This window comes from Pungitius pungitius, chromosome 15 (assembly GCF_949316345.1).
Source record: "Pungitius pungitius chromosome 15, fPunPun2.1, whole genome shotgun sequence".
Lineage (NCBI taxonomy): Eukaryota > Metazoa > Chordata > Actinopteri > Perciformes > Gasterosteidae > Pungitius > Pungitius pungitius.
In genome coordinates, this window is record NC_084914.1 from 18,793,489 (window position 1) to 18,818,670 (window position 25,182).

At 44.8% G+C, this 25,182-nt stretch overlaps 1 protein-coding gene across 4 annotated transcripts; it reads right to left on the bottom strand.

The window, feature by feature from the left end:
• Positions 1–944: 944 nt before the first annotated feature.
• On the bottom strand, positions 945–15,395 carry LOC119209454 (casein kinase I-like). 4 transcript variants are annotated; one of them, XM_037458825.2, is made up of 12 exons: positions 15,239–15,395; positions 9,180–10,218; positions 8,888–8,957; positions 8,015–8,163; positions 7,699–7,933; positions 6,753–6,838; positions 6,578–6,662; positions 6,269–6,417; positions 4,654–4,734; positions 3,891–3,992; positions 2,731–2,837; positions 945–1,919 (listed from the first exon to the last, which is right to left on the bottom strand). In XM_037458825.2, exons 2-12 carry the CDS (start codon positions 9,468–9,470, stop codon positions 1,865–1,867), a joined length of 1,410 nt encoding a protein of 469 aa, XP_037314722.2. In that variant the 5' UTR covers positions 9,471–10,218; positions 15,239–15,395; the 3' UTR covers positions 945–1,864. The 4 variants fall into 4 exon arrangements, with proteins under 4 accessions (XP_037314722.2, XP_037314723.2, XP_037314724.2 ...); XM_037458826.2 differs by having other exon boundaries at positions 6,269–6,414; positions 15,239–15,394; XM_037458827.2 differs by lacking the exon at positions 3,891–3,992 and having other exon boundaries at positions 15,239–15,394.
• Positions 15,396–25,182: the final 9,787 nt, after the last annotated feature.

The window sequence follows — 25,182 nt, forward strand, 5'->3', positions numbered from 1 at the left end:
TGGGAGTGGTCGATCCAATTCAAACTGTACACCCACGATGCAGGTGTGATATTATGATGACTCTGCTGTAACAGTCACATAATCAGACAAATCACAGTGGAGATAGAAAATCAAACCCATCAACATGATTCCCCTCTCTGACTCTTGTTCGCTGCTCTTCGATCTGTACTCAGTATCTATCCATGAACGTACCAATGTTATTCAGTCACTGTGTATGTCTCCAACATCTATCAAATGGAATGACAGCTAGTCTGGGATTGTCTCGTGGTCCAATAAATGCCTCTCATCTTGCCGTTGTTTGGGTAACCATATTAACGAATACATTTCATTAAATACAATTTATTCCTCCCACTGACATGACTGTTATTTATACTTTTGACAGAAGAACCCAGAATGACACATTCATTGCCATGATCCAGAGATGCTCACGAGTCACCGTGTGTGCGACTCGAGTCCAAGTCTCAAACTCGAGTCCCCATCTCTGCCATGATCTCCTCCGTACTTTGCCCCCAAAATCATCAGCCTCAACTTGTAACTTGACAGAAGTCACACTTGTCAGCATGCAAACACGCTGAAGGCCGGGAAACTGCACATCAGCATCCTGCTAGCAGAGCAAAATGTGCCATTTGATGCAATTGTTCAACAAACAGGAGATCAAACTTCATGGCTGCAGTCTGCTCGGCCCTTTTCGGTCAGTTCAAGGCATTCATGCTCATAAATGCATGTTTCATTGTGGATTTGTGTAAAACACCCACTGGTATTGGTTTAAAATGAACTTCTTATGTTTGATTTTCCATTCCCTCCTTGAGTAGGACTATGCAGCGAGGTCCGTACCTGGTTTCATCCTGGTTCTGATATGCAACCTGAACACAAGAATGATTCTTCGGTGGAGTTGTCCTGAGCCTAAATATAGATCAACAATACCCTTAAATAAAGTTCAGATGTTATATTGTTTGGTGGTTTTTAATGGAGTTATCTGACTTTCCATCTTACAACCCAGAGAGAAAGAGGGAAGAAAAAAAACAGAAAATTCAAATTACAAGTTATTTAAAAAAAAGAAAGAAAACATTTTGAGGAGCACACTGCAAAACACAAAACTTTTGAATGCATAAAGACAGAAAAAAACACAGGATCCAAATGGTAGACTGTTTTTAGTTACATATTAAAAACAGGACAAAGCATAGTTTACACACATTTTTTTCTTAACTTTTGATTCAGGTGGTCTTTCCTCAGAGGGCGAACGCGTCAGAAGTCCAGTGAGCCCAGTCTGATGCAGGAAATGGACTGAGCCGCTCACGGTGTCTTCCTTCGGCCCTACAGAATAAAAACTTTATAGACTATATGCGAGAGCTGCACCTTTTGTCCATGAAGTTTCTTCATGATGAGCTCGAGAACATGTGCAGTGTTTGTACATGTGTGTGTGTGTGTGTGTTTTGTGTACACGTGTGGTCCGGCAGTCTCATTTTGTTGTCCTTCTGTATCTTGACGAAAATACACTTCTCTCTCTCATGTCTACCAGCCAATAAGGAAGAATTAAACCAAAAAACAGAAAAATAGAGAAGTAGGTAGTCTGCCAGTAAACCGGCTGCATCCAGTCTGTCACAGTCCATCAGCTGTCTGTCTGTGGTCACCGGTTCCCCTCAGCAGTGCGTGTAGATCCAGTATCTGCTGGGAGAGCTCTGCCAGGTCGCTCAGACCAGTAGAAGCCAGTTGATCAGCAAACGCATCCCAGCCAGTCCAGCCGACTTAAGGTAAACTATAGGATGTCCAACAGCAGGGAAGGAGGCTCGGGGGGTGGGGGGGAGGAGTAAGAGAGGGCTCGAGGTAGAGGAAGAGAGACCAAGGCCTCTCCCTCCTCTGGTCTTCATTTGTGTCTCTGGAGAGCTTTCCTCTTCCTCCTCTTGAAGAAACAGCAGCACCTGCAGCACACAAACGCTCGTTAACACACACGCATCTTCTCACCCTGTTTAACGAGGACGTTGGTGGAATTAAGTTTATAAGGCTGATAATTAGCAATGAAACCATTTGTATTGCATCTTCATGGGTGTGACCACGGTCGTCCTTCATGAACCGCGACACAGCTGCCCTGGCTGTGAATACCGTGTGAAGGTCAGGTGCTGATAGAAGCACCTTGGTCAACAGCCCAGTCATCAGCGTGTGGATAATAACATGACACGTTGTGCGTGTGGACAATTGCAAAGGTGAAAAAGAGAAGCCTGCTTCGGTGAGACTTGTGAGAGGCCCATCATCTGTTCAAGGAGCCAAGCCGCTGCAGACACTTTAGTGGGAGAACCAATGCGTGATAACGAGGTGGATGGACCACAGCAATGAAGCCAGAGGAAAACACATGGTCTCCTGTTCTGGGCTGCAAGCACCGCAATTAACCATTAAATATAAAAAGAAAACCGTCAGCATCCTGTTTGTGCAGGGTCAGCACTTCCTGAGCAGAAAGAGCTAACGATCACATGACCACCACACAACCTTTATTACTACTGATGTACATGATAGGAAGGTGAAGGCATACTCTAGTACGACCTGTGTGTGTGTGTAACGATTCATGTCATCATCCGTCCATACACTGATGACAGCAGCTACCACACTCCGTCAGTAACGCGTACACTAGAGGACCTACGTAGGGTCAAGAGGACACACCGACATGGACGGGGATCGAACCGCTCTACTAGCATGACAAAGTCCCACTTCTGTGTGTGTGTGTGTGTGTGTCCTTACTTGGTATCATCAGCCACCTCCACCTCTGCGTTGGCGGTGATTGGTGCGTTGGAGTGTCCTGCAGTAGGGTCGTCTGTGTTCAGCTCCCCATTGGTGGAACTCATCACCTGGAGGTAACAAATGGAAAGAGGGATGAGTACAGGCGGACCATCGCCCGGTCCTGGTGGGGCAAAACTAAAAGTCCTTGTTTAAGTCCAAGTTAAGACACATACATTTGGAAACTGTGTTCATGAAGGAAACACAGCGCACAGAAAAGTAGATCTTCTCCTCAGTCCACCTGCTTCCTGCTCTCCATCCTCATCAAAGACTAGTCGAACTGTCCATAAGAGCTGGGACCCCCCCCCCCACAGACAAAGGCATCGCCAACATCCATTTTGCTGCCATGCAAAAAGCGACACGTCTGCTTTACGACGTAAAACAATAAGAGCAACAACTACTCTGTTGACCTGAAACAGACGTACATGCTTTTAAATACGTCCGTATGGACAGGGCCACGGGGCAGGACATAGAGGGATTCATCAGTTATTAACTATTAGTGCATTATTACATTATTTTGCTGAGAATGGGCTTTTCTACATTGTTGTACAAACCAGCTATTATCTTTACATTATGAGAGCTCGATGTCGACAGGCTTTAAGATCTGCACAACTATCCCATCACAGCCGTATTGCAGGAGGCCGTGTTCCCACCGTTTAGCACAGCTGGAAACGTTGGATGTAGACATCAAGAAGCAAAATGCCACTATTCCCCTTGTTTACAGAGCTGCGTGCAGCAAGGAACCATGGGAAAGCTCCTTTACATTTAACATGTTAACAACAAATATGGAATATTTTAAATCAGGGACAAGCAATCATTCACGTGACATGGAAAAGTCATTCTACAAGACAACAGCGGTTCTGCTTTATCAGCTGACACAGGACAATGTGTCACCATGCTTTGAATCACACCACGTTTATACTGAACGCAGCACTAATGATCCACCTATTGGCTTTGTCCATGGAGAAGCCAGGACTCAACCTTCAGCCTGCAGAGTCTGCATTACTCGAGTGTGACAACGTTTGAACAGAATGTACATGTGCTGAGGTGGATGCATTCATTCAGAATCTCTATCACAATAGTCCCGACAAGAAGCCAGCGGAGCTAACCCTTCCTCTCAGTACCTGGACGGACCCGCCCAGCCTATCAGCAGTGAGATGGGAGCCCAGCAGCTCTCGATTGGTCACTGGAGTGGGCTGCGACTCACTGCCTTTCCCCTCTGGAGACTAGAGGAGACAGGAAGCCGATCGCAGGAGGAACGAGACAGAAGGGAGGGGGGGAGTGGTGGAGGGGAAACGGTGAAAAGGACATAGAAGATGGGAGAGGAGGCACGACATGGAGAGGGGCGGAGAAAGGGTGGAGGAGAGGTGAAGCAGGAAGATGATGGAGAGGATGGAAGAGAGGAGTGGTGGGGTGAGGAGCAGTACGATGAGGAGACAAAAGAATGAGGAAAGAGAAAAGAAATCGTGAGTTCAGAGTCAGTACCCAGTAGAGGAGCAACAGGCGGGTGAGCACTGAAGTGTGCACGGGAGGCTGTGCACGGCTGGAAGCCCCATGACATGGGGGGAGGAGGTGGGCGAATTGCTGTGCTTCCATGAGCTCACCTGCCTCACACCAGTATTGTGGGGGAAGTTGAACCTTTTCAAACCTGGACAGGTGTGCGTTTGTGTTTGTGACCTCAGAAGAAGGATATATCTAGTGATGATACTCGTGTACAGGACCAGCTGGGAGGATGTGCTCACTGAGAATTGACACATTGAATGTAAAGAATAATAATATGGTTGTCGCTGAATCCTGATTCAGGACTTTGGGAGGGTGGGGTGGTGGTGGGGGGCTGTGTTTGGTATGGGAATGAAGACAACATGAGCTCAGTGGGAGTGGGCGTACCTGGTTTTTGGTCTGCGGCGCCTTCTCGCGGTTGCTCGTCTGAAGAGGAGTCTCACTGGCCACCGGACCGATAGGAGTGGGCTGAACACACAGGAAGTCAGGCCACAATGAGCAAATGTTTCTTCAGGGTGACATAAGTCGCTATGGTGCGTGCTCACCTGTACAACACATCCACATCACTGCGCTTCACCCTTTCCACATTTTGTTATATTCAATTCTTTTTTTCCCCTCAAAATTCTACAACACCCCATAAAACAAAGTGAAAAGGACTTGATGAAAAGTTTTTCAAACATAAAGAACAAAGATATAACATGTACATGAGTATTCACAGCCTCACTTGGCAGCAATCACAACCTTAAGTCTTCTTGAGTCTGATGCTACCAGTTTGTGGGCAGTTTCTCCCATTCTGCAGAACCTCTCAGGTTCCATCGGGTCGGATGGGAGCGGCGGTGCTTTTCTCCCCACATCTTCAATGGGCTTTGGCTGTGTGCTTCGGGGTATTGTCCCATTGTCACCTGGTCAGAGTCCTTCAGGTCCCTTTTGGGAAACTCCAGGCTGGCTGTTGTGTGCTTCTGCCTGGCTACTCTTACCACACAGTGCTGCAGAGAGGGTTGTCCTTCTGGAAGGTTCTCCTCTCTTCATAGAGCAACGCTGGAGCTACCTCAGAGGGACCATCAGTGACCCCGATCGCTCAGTTGGCTGCGCGGCCAAGTCTAGGAAGCATCCTGGTTCCAAACTTCTTCCATTTCTAGATGATGGAGCCCACTGTGCTCAATGGGACCTTCTGTGCTGCAGAAGTGTTCCTGGAGCCTCAAGATAATTCCTTGGACTTCATGGCTCTGTTTGTGCTCTTATGCACTGTGAGACCTAATGAAGATAGCTCTGTGATCACTGATCAAAGTAGACTCCATTCAAGGTGTGGAAACATTTGATGAACAGTAAACAGGATGCACCTGAGCTCAACTTTGATTGTCATTGGCTGTGAATACTTGTGTACATTATACAAGTCTCTTATTTTTAATAGATACAATTTCCCATAAGCTTTATTTTCCTTGTTATTCTGGGGTGAATTTTAGGGAAAAAAATGAATTTAATCCATTTTAGAATAAAAGACTAACAATGTGGAAAAGGTGAAGCGCTGTAAACATTTCCCAGATGTGTTGGACCAGTAACCTGCCACCTGTTTAATGAACAACAAACTGCATTCTGTGTCCATTCCTACTGGCAGAATACATTTAGTCGTTATTTGATGAGTCGTTTTTGGAACACTGAACATGATCTCTGGAGGCAAAGGACAATAAATGATGTCATCATAAGTGCTTCTTGCTGACATACTCTCCTTGCTTTTGACCTATTTGTAATGTTATCTATAATAAAAACTGAATATTAGTTGTTTTTCAGAAATCATCATGAAATTTAAGAATGATTAACTGGAGTTTAACCGGTCTGCATTGCAGTATGAAGCATCCGTAGCATCCATAACTGATCTAATGAGGACGTGTCGGGCCCAGAAGTAAAAGCCTTAGGACGGCGTTCAGGAGGACACTACTGCAGCCGTTCTTGTTCCCACACTAGATCCTCCTGAAGAACCTCACTGTTGAGCCGACACACTCACCAGGGGCTTTCCAGTCCAGTCGTACTGGTAGTCGAAGATGTATCCGTTTCTGTCAAAGAGGTCCGTAAAGAGTTTCCTCAGATAGTCGTAATCGGGCTTCTCGAAGAAGTCCAACCGACGCACGTACCGCAGGTAGGTGGCCATCTCTTCTGTTACGGACGCACAGGCACAACCCCCCCCCCCCCCCCCCACACACACACACACACACACAGACACACACGCGCTTTGATCAACATATGCCAACCTGATCATCGATGACACTTAAAAGTGCTGATTTTGACTGGCAGAGGTTTGCGTGTGTGTACAAACCTGGGAAGCTTTCACACAGGACCTCTATGGGCGTGTCCCTCTTTGTGTCACCTATCTTCTGGTAACGCTCTTTCAGAGTGTCGGCCTGACGAAGACAGAGACGTGAAATAAAACACAGATGAATGAGCTCAAGAACACAGCGGGTTTGCGGGCGGTGGGTCCCCTGCCTCCTCACCTTGAGTCCCTGCCAGGGAAGGCTGCCTCGCAGGAAGTACATGAACATGTGGCCCAGAGCTTCCAGGTCATCCCGCCGGCTTTGCTCTGAAACGCAGCATGATTAACAGAGACTGGGTGTGTATGTGCATACTCAAGAGTGGGGAAAACAAGACACTCTGACACTCCCTTTCATCACTCTTTTGTTGTTGTTTAAACATACTATTATTATTATACTACTATTATTATTATGATCCATGTTTTCAGCCATTAAGCAAATCCGAGATTAGAAACGTTAATTTCACTTTTTGGGGCAAAACGCCCTTTTGGAGCATTTATAGTTCCATGTGACCATGTTGAAAAGGCAAATTGGAGCAGTGTCCTAGTGTAGATGGATAATGTACACCTAGTATAGATAATAATAAAATGTATTTTATTATGCACATCCAGCACACAGTCTTCATGGTGCAATTGTGTCTTCATATATAGAAGTGGACTAAAAAATAAACATTTTTAAGAAGACTTGAATCAACAAATCCACATCTACAATGTTTACTGACTTCATGAACCATGTGAGAAGTTATTCTATCCGTCCACATTGGGCCGTTTGTCCAGTCGCTTTGCTTTTTTTTGACCTTCGTCTGGCATCTTCACTTTTACCTCCTTTTGACGCCGTGCTTGCCCCACTGTCAACGGTCACTAACAAGCGAACCAATGGTGAGTCTATGGGAGCAGAGCTGGGTGATGCTGCACTGTGATTGGAGGGGATTTCTCACCATTATCTGATGTTTATAGATCAAACAGTAATTTACATTTTAATCTAGAAAATAAAAAGATTTCGGCCTTTGCCGTGTGCCTCTTTCTTGTCCCTTGCTGAAATGCCTTTCGTTGCCCCCCCCAATGAAAGGGATACGTCTCAGTAGGGTGCTACTGTGATTGCATTGTGTGCACATCGAGGAGCAGCTCACCTTTCCCCAGATGAGTGTTGATGCTCATATATCTTGCGGTTCCAGTCAGACTCTTGTGTTCCCTGTATGGGATGTGTTTCTTGGTCTCCGGGTCAATGTATTCTTTGGCCAGGCCGAAGTCTATGATGTGGATGGTGTGCTGCCGTTTGGAGCCAGGTCGGCCCACCAGGAAGTTTTCGGGCTTCACGTCTCGATAGATCAGGCTTCTGGTGTGGACAAACTCCATCCGGGTGATCTGAAGGGAGACCACAGAGGCTAAGTAATCCAACGCCAAACTAAAAGAGTGCGTGAGAGAGAAAAACATGTTTGTGCTTACCAGTTGTATGGCTATCATGAGTACAGTCTTTAGAGAGAAGGTCCGGTCACAGAGGTCAAACAGATCTTCTAAGCTGGGTCCCAGTAGCTCCAGGACCATAGCATTGTATTTACCACATGGCCCAAAGTAAAACACCTGTGGTACGCCCTCTGGATTAACAGATAAAGGACAGTGAGAACACAAAATATAAAATATTTGATTAGTACTCTCCATCTAAAATATCAGAACTATCATTTCCACCCTCTGCCTAAACTCTACACATGTGCTGTGTCAGTTGTTTCTTGATCTGACGGATTAACACAATCCGATTTTAACCAACCGGGTCCTCCGAGGCGGGAGAAGGGCCGGTTTCCTTGCCCAGGCCAGTAGTTAATTAAGGTGCTTTAAATCCATTTCCTTTCATTGTAGCCATTGTTGACCAGTGCTCACTCCACACAGCTGGCACCGGGGCTTCAATGCATCACTTCCTGTGTGTGTCTGCCTTGTGTGCTATTCTACTTCATGGGGTGCACAAGACAACTAGGGTTCAATACCAAGGAAGCAATTCTTCTGGCTAGGTGATGTGTTCCAATGAAATATATTGTGGGGCTAGAAAGCATTGCTGGCTCAAGCAGGCACAATGGGGGGGGGGGGGGGGGGGGGTGGCATGAGCCTCCCTCCTGCTACAGTGGAAAGAGTGTGAAGTAGGAAATGGATGCCGACCTCCTCCCAACGTCTGCATTGCAAAGGGCAGACTCCAAACGGGGCAGTAAGCAGAACGTGAAGATACTAAAGTGGCTTTAGAACTTTAGAGTCGTATTTGCCAGCTGGCATTAGTGTTGAAAGCCAATGTACAAAGATGCATATGTGCCGACTCCCAGCGGTAAACCTCACCTGAACTTCCCAGCTGCTTGTAGAAGCGATATTCCAGGTGGAGCTGTGGTGCCCGCGACTTGATAGGCTCCTACAAGAGAACCTTATGTGTGAATCACAATCATTATTTTTTCTAAAACGATGCAGTGAAATTAATAATATACAATTCATAGTATACGTTTGTCAGTTCTAAGAATATAATGTACAATCTGTTTCTTTCAAAAATCATTTTATTCAGAAAAATGGATCAATAATAGTTCTTCTCACTGTCACTCAAACCAAGCGTACATTAGTCTGAAGGGAGTGTTCTTACCAGTTTGATCGCCACGTATTCATTTGTATACAAGTTCTTTCCAAGTCGCAGCTCCCCAAAGTTCCCACAGCCGATTTTCTTTCCGACGCGGAAGTTGGGTCCAACCATCAGAACCCCGGAGTTGGAGCTGGCCCCCCGGCCACTGTGCCCTGATCGACTGCCCGTCTTTGCAGGCATCCTTTTGCCTTCTTCTGGCTCCGCCTTCCCTCCTCCTCCGCCCCCTCCTCCACCTCCACCACCCCCACCTCCTCCTCCTCCTCCACCACCGACCCCTCGCTTGTCAAAGTCCATCAGCTTGTGGTAGCCTGGTCGCTCCACGGTTAAGCCGATTCCATGCAACCAAAGCAACTACCAAAACAACTGCCTAGCAGCTTCGCTGTCAGACGTCTCAGAGGTCTAGGCTGGGCCTAAATGGGACTTAAACTGGGAGGGGATTGAGGTGGGGGACCTAAGCTGAGGTGGGGGGGAATTCAAAGAAAACCAGTTGCTACCATAATGGACGGGAACCAGGTGAGAAAAACCCAAAGAGTGCTTGGTACCAAGAAAATGTCACGAGTGCTGGGAGTGAAAGAAAGCAAAAGCTGAGGATTGTGGAGCGGTGAGGAAAGATGACTAAATGATAGAGAAATGAAACGATGACAGGGTAAGGGGGCACCACTACCAACTAGTTTGTACCCCCTTGAAGGGGGCCAGAGATGGTGATGGAGGGGAAGAGTAAAATGGCCTGATCAGTCACCATACGCGGTTAGCCATATGCTAACATGCTTTATGAAAGTGGGAAGCCAGGCTAGCTTCAGGCTCAGACAAACCAGTCCACCATGACAAGCGCCCCCCTGTCAGCACAACACCCATGCACCCGGCCTGGGAACGGACTCGGGACAGCAGACAGCGGTCAGGTGGAGAAAAGAACTTCAGAGGTTACCCTTCCTCGCATCTGATGTTCAGGTCCATCAAAAGGCCAGTGTCATCAGAGTAGTTCAGGGGTTGTAGAGCATGTGATCCTGTGAATGATGGACCTCTGCACCAAGTTTCACTGTACCTGAAAAAAACAAACAAGTGACAACAGAAATTTAGTAGTTCATACCGGAAAATTCTTGATATCCTGTTCACTACCCTGGAATACAAGAAAAGTTCAACGTGCAATGCTTTCTTAGATTTGAGCAGATAAGAATTGAACGCGTTGTAATGCGCCCCTCTGATGCTTATTGGTGGCTAACAGCTAGCAGCTAACGTTTCCTGGCGCTTCTCTGGTGGTTACAACACATCTGTTATTAGGGAAAGTAACACAAAAGAATGCTTCTAAAGCCTATAAACAGCCCTATAGGGTTCAGAGAGCATGTTAACAAGTTGTGACTTGAGATCTAAGCAAATATATTTTTAGCATTGATTTAACATTTTGTATTTCAGTATATGTGTGTTTGTTTTTAATAAAGATGTAAAAGAGATACCAAGTGACAGCCTTTGGCCCTCCTCAAACTGGGCCAAATGGAGCACAGGACTTCTAATAATAACACTGTCTCTCCTCAGCACTCCCTTCTCCCTGTACATGCAGTGCATCCTTCTCCTCTGCCCAGGACCCGTTAAACATGGGTCCATTTGTATTTATTAGGATCATCGAACTGATGAAGAGTGCATGTTTAATCATAATAATCAAAGAACACTCTCCCATTGAACGCATTTGAGTCATCAAGTCAGATTCATTACTTCATTAATTCATGCAGGTTTCTCAATTGTAGCCCTTTATACTGAATATATACATACATCATACATAATGGTGGGACCCTTTGATTGCTGCAGATGAGTACAAATCACTTAAAGAAAAAGTTAATCAAGAATATATTCTTGCCTCTTAAAGGAACTTTAGAGGAGATAACCAGTAAAGGTCACTGGTTTATACAGCCACTTTTTGTAGTGTTGACACCACAAGTTATTCATACTACTTGTTCCATGGGGTTGTTACCCAACCCCATCAGGTACCTCAGATCCATACAGTACAGTACAGCAGTGCTGCTGTTTGTGTTCAGCCGCACAATAATTTGTTCAATACAACTTGTAAAGAATAAACGTAATTACTGAAACTGCGGTTGCTATTTTATTCACCTTATGGTTGGAGTTATTAGGAGACTAGGACAAATAACTCTATAACTCTAAAAAGAGCTCTAATGCAGGAACCAGATCATATTTTGTAGTTTGTATTTCATCTGGCTTTGTTGTTTTGATTCTCGCTACAGATCCACTGGCCCTTCAGCACTAAAGCCTTGCATTGTGGGTACCTCGAGTGACAGAGGTATCATCTTATCCATTAGGGCTTTCACAACTGCCCAGAAACAACAGAAAGGAAAATATTCATTCTTTCTAAAAAGGACACATTTATCACATCTAGGAGACATTTCACCACGTGGTGCAAACAATGTGCAGCACACTGTTTGAAGCAGAACTTTAGTAGGACGCCCCTTTCTATTTATTACCATTCTTCACGTTGAAAGTATGACTTGTGTAGTGACTGACGAGACCTCCTTTCATCATGAGGCACAGAACACAGCTCCACAATTGAAAATTCATTTTCATTTTGGAACTTCTGACGACTATGAATTTTTCATCAACTTCGTCAAATGGTTTAGGAGGCCGTCTTACTATTAACGATGTACAAATATCTGGTTGACTACAAAATATTGTAGTCATTGGAATCTGTTGTCGTGGAGTTCATTTCACTTTGAAAGAATAACAGTTTGGTGCCTGGGGTTTCTTGACCACTTCTCTACTGGTTGAAACAACATGGAGGACACAGAGAGGAGGAAATGACTGGGACAATGCAGTCGGGGTCACAGCTTCTCCTCTGATATGTCATTAACAGGAATAACATGACCCTGGACCTCCTGTGAGGACGGCCAACACACATGTGAACGCTGTGGACTAACCAAATACAACTCCTTCACGTTCATATCCACATCACAGCATTGTTCGTGGAATGTACCACTCACGTCCTACAAACAACTGATTTTACACAGGGTGTGAGTAGCAAATAACAGTTGCTGAATGCATGATAAAATAACTTTTTGAGTGCTGTGCAACAATAACTTCACCTCCAGTGCAGCCGCCATCACCTGATAAGTGTCATTAGTTGATCAAAGAGGAATGCTGATCAGCTTAGTTTAACAAAGAAGCATTGGTAGCTCAAATGTTAGCAGCCTTTTGCCCTGACTGGAGTCACTCCTAAGTCTGTAATTACATCTGCTGTGTTTGTCCCTCCCACAGAGGCCTGTGTCACTAAATCAATGCTCCTGTAGTGTATAGATCAGGGGTGTCAAACTCATTTCAGGTTCGGGACAGATACTGCCGACCTCGACCGAACGCGGGCCACTGACGATGTGCGAACGGCTGGCGGGGGGCTTGCGGTCCGACCGACGGTTGGCTGACGGGGGGACGTCCGCACTGCACTGGACGGGCGCGAGTTCAACATATGTAACCTAGACAAATAACATGGACAGTTCAATGTGATCTATCTATGGTTTGAATCCACGTATTGTGCCACATGCTGGTGGAGATGTGAACACGTTTACGTCTCCTTAAACTGTCTCTGCTCACTGAAGCAACACAATAAAAAACAGACAATAGATGTCAGTTGGTCTTGGGATAGTTGAAAGTGGACACAAGTGGTTTGTAACAGACTGAGGTGCACTTTTGCGGGACGACGACACACAGAGTGCATTGTGGGATTTGTAGTATGATGGTGATGCGTGCGATATACCGGCCGGCCCGCTCCAATAGATAATAGATTTGATCATGCGGGCCAAAGATAATTCATTCACGGGCCGGATGTGGCCCGCGGGCCTTGAGTTTGCCACATGTGGTGTAGAACATGTGTGAGGACGGCCTGCTCAGAGCTAGAGGCAACATCCCTCCCACACACGATCACTGGCCTCAGCTAGAAAACAGTTTGCAACTACTGCATTAATACAATCTGAGCCTGTTCCATCTGGTAAAAATGTACTTACTGTACCAAAGCTGCTCATCTATGCTTTGTCTGTGATATTTATATCTTTTAACAAATTCTCAAAGTTTGAATTTTACTGCTAACTTCTGTTTAAAACCAAGTCATGCATTTAATGGGGAAATACGGGATATTTGTCTGGTTCTACTGTCCTACGTTATGCACCAACCACGATGTCAAATTCCTTGTATGTCCCACATACCTCGGAAATAAATGTTTCTGATACCCGAAAACTTTTGGTATTAAAAAACACTATACAGGCAAACGTAAATTAAATCTAGATATGAAATGGCAATACGATTTGTTTGCCCATGATATCAAGACACCGATTCCCCATACAAAGTTCTGTCAGCAATGTGTTGGACCCCCCCCCCCACAATGTAACAATAGTGAAAGCAAAGTAGTTCATTCCACCCACTAACCTGCATGCAGCGTCACACCCGATAGGATCCACTACACAGCATGTCCACAGGCTACAGTCCTGACCCCAATAACCAATCAACGGGACCAACACATTCAACAGATCGTCCACAAGAACACAAGAACACCAATGTGACACACACACAAACGCTTTCTTGAATATGCCAATTTAGAGACTGCAGAACCTCTGTATGAACTCCCCACACATCATCTGCATGGTCCACGAACGCTGTTCATATGGAACTCAAAGTATGTTTCATTAATGAATCCATTGACAATGCAACTGAATAAATAAATACTCAAAAGGAGATTTAATGTAGAGGGGCTGATGTGCCTTCTTGGAGGTTTCTGTTTTTTCTTATTTTCACTTAGCCTCAATTCTGGTTTCAGGCTCCACGGTTTTCATTAACGAATAATTCCCTGAATCCAAACTCAAACTGAACTCAAACCATAGTTTATTGATAAAACTGGCTTTAAATAATTCCTGAAACATTAGAAAGGTTTATGGCTAAATAGTTTATGGTGTTCTTCTCAATTAATATAAATTAAAGACAATTAACCATGCACTCTACATCCTTTCCTCCACGCTGAGCTGTTACTGTCTCTACATTGACTTGTCCTACATGGGTGTGAAGTAAGTGTTGACATGTTTCTGATGTGTGTTCACGTTGGCTGTTTTCCATCTGATGATCCGATGGCCCCTTACAGTGCAATGAGTGCATGAAGGTAGTGGTGATGGCCCCTGTGGGTTGGAAAGGCAGCAGCCCCCCTGTTCATGGCTCACAGTAGACTCCTTTATTGCGTTTCTAAAGGAAACACAATCTAGCTGCAGCAACATGGCCTGCACCCACCACCCACACTGCAACGAACGACTCCAACTCATTTCTATGAATGGCCCAGAGTACCTGAGAGTGCGATGTCCACCTGGGGGACTCTACAGCACGCCTCGGTTTGAGATCACCCCAAGCTGTCACTTTTTCATCCTTGGGAACAGAAAGCCGTGACGGTAGACGAGCTGTTACTTAGAGAAAAGGAGCTAGAGTTTGCTAATGTTGCTAACGTTAGCAGATACGACTGCTGGATATTTTAACATCAGAGCAGCAGAGGCTGTTCAATCGGCCAACTACGCGTCTGCAATCGTTATCTAACGTTGGCTAATGCCATATTTAGGAAATGTGTTTTATTGCACGTCAAATGATCACTCGAGCTAACGTTAGGTAACGCAGGAAGTTGGGTTGAGGCCACAGTAGTTGGTGAGCGTTCGGCCTCGGTGTAGCTTGACAGCCTTCTCTCCATTGAAACTAATTTGAAATAGCTGCCGGAGTGGAGAGAACGCAACAGCAAATCAATCCAAGTGCTGTCAGAGAATACAACCAGGAAAACAATGGCGAGCAGCAGTGTGTGGGGGAGCGTGTAAAGCATAGCAACAACACGCTACCCTGCTAGCGTTCACTAGCCTCTGTGCTCGGAACTAGACGTAGTCCGATAATAGACACACGCGCTGGCTAACATTTTAGCCGACCAGCTAACTAGCCAGCATTGGCTAACGCTGAATTTCTGCCCATACATATAGTCATTCATACACGTACAACTCATAAACTATTATAACAAACAAACTTGTGCAAAATTGAAAAATGAGATTACCTACCTAAAGTGATTATATTTCCGTCTATTGGTCTAGCTGGGAATAAACTGTTGTCATTTTCTTCGTCTCGTTTTCCTGCTCATCTCTTTTTCTGAGGATGTTTGGCTAACCAGCTGAAAAGCCTCGCCAGTGACTTTAGCGCAATTAGCGTAGCGGGAGATGTGTGCGGCGCAGGAAGCGGAAAGTGCGAGCGTAAACTGCTTTGAAGAATACCCACAGAAAATCTGTGTGAGCGGATGTGCGTCTGTGAGTGTGCGTGAGAGGGGGTCACGCACACTTTGATTTGTGAAAAATAAGTTGCTTTAATTTCCACAGCTCCTGCTTTTTTCATACTGTGTGTGTGTGTGTTATGTTTTAGCCTATTGTTTCTTTGTTGAACAATTCATTTGAAAGTATACCTAAAGGCCATCATATAATATTAGTATCAATAATCATGATGGTTATAATTTTCCAAACAATAGTAATACAATAGTTCCTAATCTTTTGGAGTTGTTGAAGTTTGTTAGTGACGATGATGAAGCGGCCTGCTCATGCACTGCTGCATTCACTTTTCTTGGTCACATTACACCTAATATGTGTGTGAACCGTTACGATGGCCCTCTCAGCGGAAGTAGCATGACGGACATAAAGCTTAAGGTGTTTATTTCAACAAGAATTATGACAACATACATTACATGGCAAATTGGAAGCAATAAAGGGGGCGTCTGCGACTGTTCCACTTCCAAGCTGGATTCCCTGCATGTGGTCCTGGCAGCCATTTATCATTATCATTATTGTCTGGCACTGAGCAGGACCGGAAGAAAACATGTTACACAAATTCCTAAAATACTAATATACATACAGTCCACACAGTCTTGTTATGGAGGGGGTCTTCATTACATTTCCTCCCCCTTCTCCTGCTAGGACATTGTACCTCCAGCTTCATGCTCTCGCGACAAACAGAGCCACTTTGTCTTTCCTGATCCGTAGTGGACCGTAATAAAGTTGTATGGTTGCAGAGCCAGATACCATCCAGCAATGCGCATGTTGTCATTCGATGCAACCCCTGGAGAGAACTGAGCCTTTTTCTTGTATCAGTTTATAGTATGCATATGTTCTTTGTTAAGTTTGTTATTATATTATAAAATTACTGAGGTGTCATGTAGCCTATTCAAATCATTTTGAACTCATCATTTGGTACTCTATTGTTATTTTATAAATATTTGAGTAAAACCATTCAGAGAAAAGTCCCCATGACAACTCCAAGGAATGTTATATGTCATAGGAGGAGTGGGAAGGGAGTTAGCCACGGGCATTAAAAACACTATAAAGTACATCAAAGCTATTATAAACTATTTTATATTCATTATTGTCTTGTTGGGCCTAGTCCTGTTTAAAAGTACCATTGGTCCTAGATTAAAAACATCAAGTTATTGGTTTAACATCAGTGTTGTTGCGTGTTTTGCTTCAGTCCTGCGAAACATGGGGATTTCTTACAGTTACCGTTGTGTCAGCTTCTGTCAGTTCTTCCGTGTCCATGTCTGTGTGAGGTGAACCTGACACAGACCAGTCAGACAGACACACACTCAAGATGAGATCATATTTATACTGTTGAGCTTGCTGTACTGGAGTCAGACTGAATGTAAGCTTTATACTCATTGTACGTGAAAACATAGCAGTGCATTGACGGTAGTATTGCTTTAAACACGTTTGCGATCTCAAGTCATTTTTGCACCAGTTAACAACTCCAGATAGTTTCTAGCTCTAGTTTTTTATAGAGTGCATGGTTAATTTATTACCAAATGGTACCAGGCCAGGCCATAATATAAGGAGGGTGGCTGGCATACATTTTTTTGCAACGAAATGCAGTTTGGCATCCAACCAGAAGCGAAACAGAAAGTTTCATAATAAATAACAGTAAATTAAAGGTACTCCTTGCAGGTCGGGGCACTGGCCGGACAGTTACAAATGCAGCGAGGACGCCTGCGGCCGAGGACGAAGCGTTCGCAAGTCAGTGGTCGTTAACCAGATGGAGCAACGCCAGGTATGCCGCCTGGCAAACTTTATCTTGGACATTATCATGGTCTTAGGCCTTTTCTGTAAACATATAACCAGGAGCTTCTGATCTACCATTCCAAAATGAAAGCCTCTCAGAATACCTGTTAGGAACCCGATCTGCATATCTGTTGTTTTTTCGCCCTGTCTGTTTTTTTCCATATAGTTTCCACCTCTGGGCCCCACCTTCAGCCCTGCCCCTCTCTTGGGACCTCAGCTGTGGCTCATTGCAGTGATCACCTGTGGCGGGTATAAGGCCTTCAGTGTTCCCAGGCGCGTCGTCAGTTCGTCCCAGTTCCCAGGCTGGTCTCAGGTGCGTCTACAGAGCTCTCGGAGTTTGTTCACTGTTTTGCATTTTTTGTTCTTTGGGTCCTGCAGAGCCACGTAGTACCACGGAGTACACGGCGGTACGAGACTCGTGATTGTGGTGTCGGACCGCGGGCTTCCACACCAGAACCCTGCCCCAGCTCGGACTACAAGAAGTCGGTGGAGTTGCCCTCCCGACCCCTGTTGAGCCTGAGGAGCATTTTGCTTTACCTTTTGAAAGATCTGCTTTGTTTTTTGATTCACCTTCTTGGCACAGCGCAAAATAAAAGAATCGGCTGGACATAGTGCTGTTGTGTGCGTGCTTTTGGGTCCACCGACTACACACCCCTAACAATACCGAAGAATTAGCTGAATGGTTTCCTTCAAAATCTTTCACAAGACTACTTTTGGTCAATTTCAGGTTATAAATAAAAGGTAACTAAAAATAGTTACACAATTATTCCACTTCAGCTTTATAGTACACATCCCCAGGATGTGACTTGGTGATAAACAGGACATACTGATGTACCATCTCAAAATAAAAGCCTATCAAAGTACCATCTATGAGCCAATTTCCTTCAAAATCTTTTTTGTTATTTTCAGATTAGATCGATGAAATGCAGCGCCCCCTAATCTTCAAAATGTGATTTCTGTTTTTAACTTTTAATTTGATCTGTTTAATTCCTTTGAATACCTAATGACTTACTCACAGCATCAGGGCCAATTTGCTTGCAAATGTGAAAATAAAGATTTCTATGCAACACATGATGTAATTTAATAATTTTGACTTGTTAAGAAACACAATAACATGTTGGCTATGGAGTAGAAAACAAAGTCAGCAGCATAATGAAGGCTAAGGCTGTGTAACAAGTGGAGTACAGTACAACACTCAAGTGCACACAAAGATACATGTAATATTTTTGTTTAGTTTGAGTTCAATTAGAGAAAATGTAACAGTGCAGTTTGGTTAAGAGTTTATGTCCCCCCCACCCTGGACATGAACTGTTTGTGCCCCTTGAGGTCCATCAGGAGGCTGAGGTCCATCAGGACTAAGACCTCCATCCACACCAACAGTTTCTTCCCTTCGGCAGTCGGGCTCATCAACAGAGCCCCCCCCTGACTGACTCTGACTCCCATGTTCTGTCACTTGGTTTAGCTGGTGCACTTTATCTTTATTTTTATCAACTTACTAAGCCATAGCTTTAGCGTAATAACCGATAGCATTATATTTTTATTTTATTATAAATGGCTTATTGCTGCACTACGTTGTCATCATTGTACTGTCTCCCGTCATGCACCAACCGCCAAGTCAAATTCCATGTATGTCCAACATATAATGGCGGTAAACGTTTCCTGATTCCTGGGGTTATGCTGACGGCGCGGCTGTCACCCGGCGTGCTGTGCACACTCCGGTGGCGTGCCACATCAGGCCCGTGAGTTTGACACATGTGCTCTAGATCATCTCTAGAATGGCAATGTTTTCTGCTATATATCATATTTAATTCATTCTCAGCTTAAGAAATTTGAAAACCCTTTTCTCTTATTTTCATTTTCCTAAAAAAATTATATGAAAAGGTCCTCAAGCGGCGCTGGGAACCCTGACAGGTGAACACATGCAAACATTTTGTGTGGTCCTACTTCACTAAGTGAAGACACCTGAGAACCTGTTCATCTCCACCTGGATGTTCATGTGTTTGCCTCCACCTTGGGGCTCGAGCCGAGGAAAAAGACATTATGCGATGCACTTCTCCATCTTTGCCTACCGAAGTCACTAAAGAACAATTTCACTGTTTCAATTAACACAATTTCAAGCAGTCTGTATTACAAACCACTTTTGTCAACTTTCAACTATCCCCCAAAAATGGCTAAACGAAAGGTGGAATTTGAAAACAGGAGTTTTGAAGACAGGTGGGAGTCAGGTCCGTGTACCTTATCATCGACCCTTTTACCGTAAAAACCATACCAACAACTTTTTACTCCGTGTAGGAGCCATACATCGGGTTTGTATTATTCTTTCCTTCTACATTGTTTGTATGTGTGCGTGTGGTGTGACGTCATTTGTATCTATGACACCATAAGGGGGTGTGGTGTGTATATTGGTGTGTGTCTGTTCACCTGTGGTGGCGGGTTGTTTGGAGCATGGCTGCAGGGTGAGCATGGGGAAAAACTTTCTTCACTATCATCTTCACCGGAAGTTGTTATTTGCAGTAACGTCACTTCCATGGAGTTTCAAGCGCTGTTGATCCTCTCCAGACCAATAAAATGCATCTAGCAAAGTAAGTGATTGGCGTGTGTTCTTTCTCGGTGAAACGGAGTAATAAAGCCAACATCTAAAAATACTTCAGTGCGACGCGTCTCTAGTATGATCCCCTCATGTCTTATGGATGTGTTAGCAGCAGCAGGTGACTACACTCGCTGTCGGCAGTGTCTAGCCCGAACCTGAAATGAGTTTGACACATCTGCCTTTGGGCGCCAAATTTGTGGGGACCTCCTCTATGTGTGCCCATAAGCAAACATCCTTATCTCAACAACATTGATTAACAAAATATAAATGAAACAAAACCCTGGTGAAATAAAACCATCATTAAAACAAATAACCATGGCGCTCCCACCATATGTTGAAATTCAATTTTATACGTGTTTGGGAACCTTATGGTTGCGCGCTTATGGCTACGTGCGTTTCAAAGGCAATGGTCACACTCAAGCTCTAGATCAAGCTAACGTAAAATCAACGACGAAGAGGAGGAGGAGGAGGAGGAGAGGAAAGCCCTGCATAGAGGTCTGTATCTCAGACAGGTCGTTTCATGTCACACACAGGATGCTTTAGATTAACACTATCGTTTACATAGCTAGCGCTTGTTAGCCAAACTGCGTCATGCCTTAAGGAGCCTTCCAGCTAGCATAGTGATGGTGCCATGCTCTGACCAGGGGTGGGCAATTCTTTTTTCCAGGGGGCCACATGAGAAACAGAAAATATTGTGGGGGGCCAGGAAAAAGGCCGGACTAAATTATGCACAATATTATATTTCTTTATTAAAGCAGTATATAGCAGTGTTTTGACAAGCTGGTAAGAGTACTGCATGTTAGGATTTTTGCCTTACAAAAAATGTAATTCATTCAATAAAATTTCCCCATACAGTGGTAAACAAAAACAGTAATAGAAACATTTTGAAGGATAACTGTTTCTGCAACACCAAAGCAAATGTAAACTGTGAAGGTTTTTACCATTTGTGACTCATTATATTATTGTCATTTTGAGAAAAAGATCACTGCTGCTCTGTGCCTTTACATGCCGCCATGTTTATCCACCTCATTGGATTGGTTTCAGTTGAGTGAGAGAAATCTAGTCTCTGTCGGGCTTTCACAAGTTTTTGCAGAACTCTTGAATCTCTGCTTTCAGCTCTCGTACTCTTTTGAGCATTTTGCCCAGACTGAGCCATCTGTGTGGTCACCATGTTCAGTCTCATGCTCCTCCACAAGTGAAACTAACGGTCTATGATTAAATGGTCGTAACCAGGTGAAGTTCATTATTTTAGTGACAACATCAATAACATGGTTCATTTTCAGCACTGACTTGCAAAACACATGCTGATGTATTATTATTATACAATGCAAAAATATCAATTGGTCACTTTATCTTGCATATGTTTCAAAAGTCCGACATTTTTCCCGGTGAGACTTGTACAGTCGTCCGTTGTGACACCTGCAAGTCCCATTTCTGCCAGCTTCTCCGTGATCTTAAAGTGCTTTACTTCACAGACGAATATGAGTAACTGGGCCGTGTCACGGAGGACGCAGCTCTCGTCCAAAGCCAAGGAGAAAAAGTCGAAACTTGCTGTTACGGGCGGTCGGACACCACCCTTAACATAAAGGAGAGACGCACACAAACCAGCTCGTATCAACACTTAACTAGGGGTATTTTATTATTACTCATACATATTAACAGAAGTTTACTAGTTTACTCAAAACAGATCGATGGGTGCGGGACGTTCTTCGCTGCCGGGTTGGCGGCTGAACGGCAACCTCTGGTTTACCACTAACCTGGCAGACATGGCATGTTTTATAATCCCGCCGCACATCACGCTTCAGCCCAGGCCAGAAAAGGTGATGAAGAACACTGTTGAATGTTTTAGTTACGCCTACATGCCCAGAAACGCCATCATGTGCCACACTCAAAATGACGTATCTATTTTCAGACGGCAGAACAATCTGGTCAATGTCATTCCACTTATTACTTTTCTGAGGTCTCCACCTCCGCATTAGTAGACCATCTCTGATGAAATAAGTCGGACTCTCGCTGGCACGGTCTGAAACAGATTGAACTGCATTAAAACATGAAACAAGAGTAGGGTCTCTTTGTTGTGCAGTAATACGTTTCTCTAATGACACTGAGACATCTAATTGCTCATTCACTACCGGCAGAGGACTTCTGCACCATTGAGTAAAAGCGGGTTCAAGGAGCCTCTCACATTCTGCAGGGTGAGCAAAAAAACGGTCACTTAGGTCAACATCATTGGGAGGTACCGCATCCCTCAAACCCCGAGTCTGGGACCTAGTGACGACACTAGTAGAAAAAATCTCTGGAAATTTTTGTGCGCACTCTTGAATGAGCGGCACCGAAACTACCTCCGGTGGAACATCGCCACGGCTCCACACGCTCCCACCGGCTAGGTCATTGCCAAGAAGGAACGTGACACCAGGGATTGGTAAAGAGTTTTGAACGCCAACGACCACATTACTGTAGCAGATGGCACCATGGGGTGGCGCTGTGGAGTCAAGGCGGTGCACCTATAAAAGGGGAAGTGGCACTTTGCCATGAAGTGCCAGTTTCCTGTTGGGTGGCCAGGGTATGGTTGGGCCCCCAGTAGTGGTGAGAAGGCCCCATTCTCTTTTGATCTGTAAATATATTTGTTTGTTCTTTCATATGTACGGGTGGTAGATTTTAATGGAGTTTGCATGACAGGATCGGGAGGAGAGGCACCGATCCGGGCAAAGAACGAATGGGTGTGAGTTTGATGCAGCAGGTATGTTTTAAAAAAAAATTAAATTAAAGTATGTGTCACAGGCAGACGCTACCCGTCCCCGGAATATTGAGGTGCGAAGATCGGGACCTCAGTCACCCCTCTGTTTTGAGCCATAATGGTTTGTGCCATCTGGGATCAGCCCACCGACTCACCTGGGGCTCGTCACTAATCAGGGCCAGCCCTGTACTTAAGCCTGTGACTCCCTAAAGCTCCTTGCGAAGTCTTGTGCATGTTCCATCACATTCTGAGCGTTTTCCCGATCTCCTGTTATTGACCTCTCGTTTGTCCCAGACCTTGTTCCTGCCTGCCTGATCCTCAACGGTACTTCCGCCTAGCTCCACGCAATCCCGGCTTTCGACCACCCGCCTGTACTCCGGATACGACCACGCCTGACCCCCTGACGGTGCCTCTGTTTATGCCCGCCTACTGGACTCGACTACGCCTAACCCTTGTCTGTACTTCCCCAATAAAGCTGCGCTCTGCGCTTGGGTTTCACTCCTGTCTCTTGTGGTGCGTTACAGTATGAATTAAAGTTCGTTGTTGGTAATTGTGTATCCTTGTGTTTCAGTTATTATCCCGCTACCTGCTGTCCTTTTGTTAGTTTTGTTTTTTGTTTTCAGCGGTTAGTCCGCTCCTGGTCCATTGTATTCTGTTTTTTTTGCGTGTTTTAGATGTAAGAGCGGACTAAACACTTTGAGTTTGTTTGTTTTCTGATCACTTTCCCCACATTCCAAGTTACACTTCCTGCAGTGCTCCGGGCAAACCCCTGACCTACGGTGTGAACTGAAGGGGGGGTTGGTTGCAGTGTGTGCCGTGATTTGCCGTGGTTGGCCTTATACACAAGTGTGCTGTGCCGTGTTAAGCGGGTTTGACCGCGGTGTGTTGCAGGGTAACTCGGGGCGCTCAGGGCCTGCAATGTGTCTGTGGCGTCGGATTAGACCCATTTGTAATAAATATTATTAAACTATATTCAGCTTCCGTTTCTTATATCTATAAGTTAACATTTGGCGTTGCTTTTGGCACTAAGAAGTGATCTATTTTTTTTTTCTTTCTTTCGTTCTTTTTTTTTATTTATAAGGACAGCGGGCGCGGGTTGACGGAGATCCTTTGAGATAGCGGACAAATGGAGGGTGCTTCTAGCGGGGGAGCCCAGGGAGAGGCCAGCAGACAAGCCATGTTGCAGCAAATAAAGGATCTTGAAAGGGAATTGGCAAATTTGAAGACAGCGGCGTCAACCACTGATCCGGATCAGCCCTCCACCTCATCGGGAGCGACAGGTGGAGAAGGCAGCGGACATACTGACACTGTGATTTATGTGCAACAGGACCGGAAAATGCCGCTTTTCTCTGGTAACCTGGACATTGTCAATTCGTTAACATTGGATGAATGGATTTGTAATAAATATTATTAAACTATATTCGGCTTCCGTTTCTTATAAGTTAACATTAGGAAAAATTGGAATAAAAGGGACAGTTGTGAAGGAAATACTAGAGAGTGGGGAGAACAATATAGAGAAACTATTTTACATTTTTTATTAAGAACAGGTCTGGTGAAAAGAATATGAAATAACAGGAAGATAAAAGGATGCAAGCTGCCGATAAACAATAAAGAAGAAAAAAAGGAAAGCAGCTCACGGCCATACCTCTTTGGTTAAAACTTATGAAGACTCGTTATAGTACAGTTAAATCTCATGTATAACCGCTACGGAGAAGTGAAAACCGGCGGAGCATTTCACAGAAGACTCGCCGAAAACAGGCTGCTCTCTTTGGGCTGAGATGAGCTGACCGCTCGGTGCTGGAGGGTCTGACGGTCCGTTAACTACACCTCACATCTCCATCCACGGAGCAGACTGTTACGAAGGCTGAATGTTGATGTCACAGAGCCACCCTCTGTTCTCTGTGACCCCTGGTTAGTGGTTACCCCTTCTCACCTGACGTCAGCAGACATGGTGGCGGCCATCTTGACTTCGAATAAAAGATTGAAAGGGACGTTTTCTCAGTGCTTTATTCCTGTGCTGTTGCATTGTGGGTAGTGGGAGAAACCAAGTGTGGTGAGAAAGGAGGGGGTAAATTGTGTGGAGTTAGTAATGTTTGCTTCCTAATCATTGTTCAAATTACTGGTGGATGTGTACTGTGTTATGGTAAAATCTGTTAACAGAGGGAAATGGGGTAGGCAATCTGGTAAGACCGTGTCTGCATAAGTACGACATGGTCGTTATTATCCCATGTGATTAGGTGCTTAGAATTGGTGGGACCCAGGTGTATAAAAGTCTCACCTAGTGGAGTAATCGGGAAGTTGGTGGGCTACGCCTGGTGGGAGCAGTGGCACCTGTGAGCACCTGAACTTTACGGCTTGGGAAGAATGTAAATAAACTCTTATTGGCATATAACATCCTCCGTGTGTGATTGTGGAGAAACCCGGGATGTCCTTTTGACAGTTGACAAACATTTGCTTTAACAACAAAAGTTGCTTTAACAACTAACTTCAGTCATAAAATTACATCACGTTACTTAAATAAAGTAGTATTTATAAACTTCGACATAAAGTTGTTTATTTTCCCCTGTCGTTGTTGCCTGTTGCTGA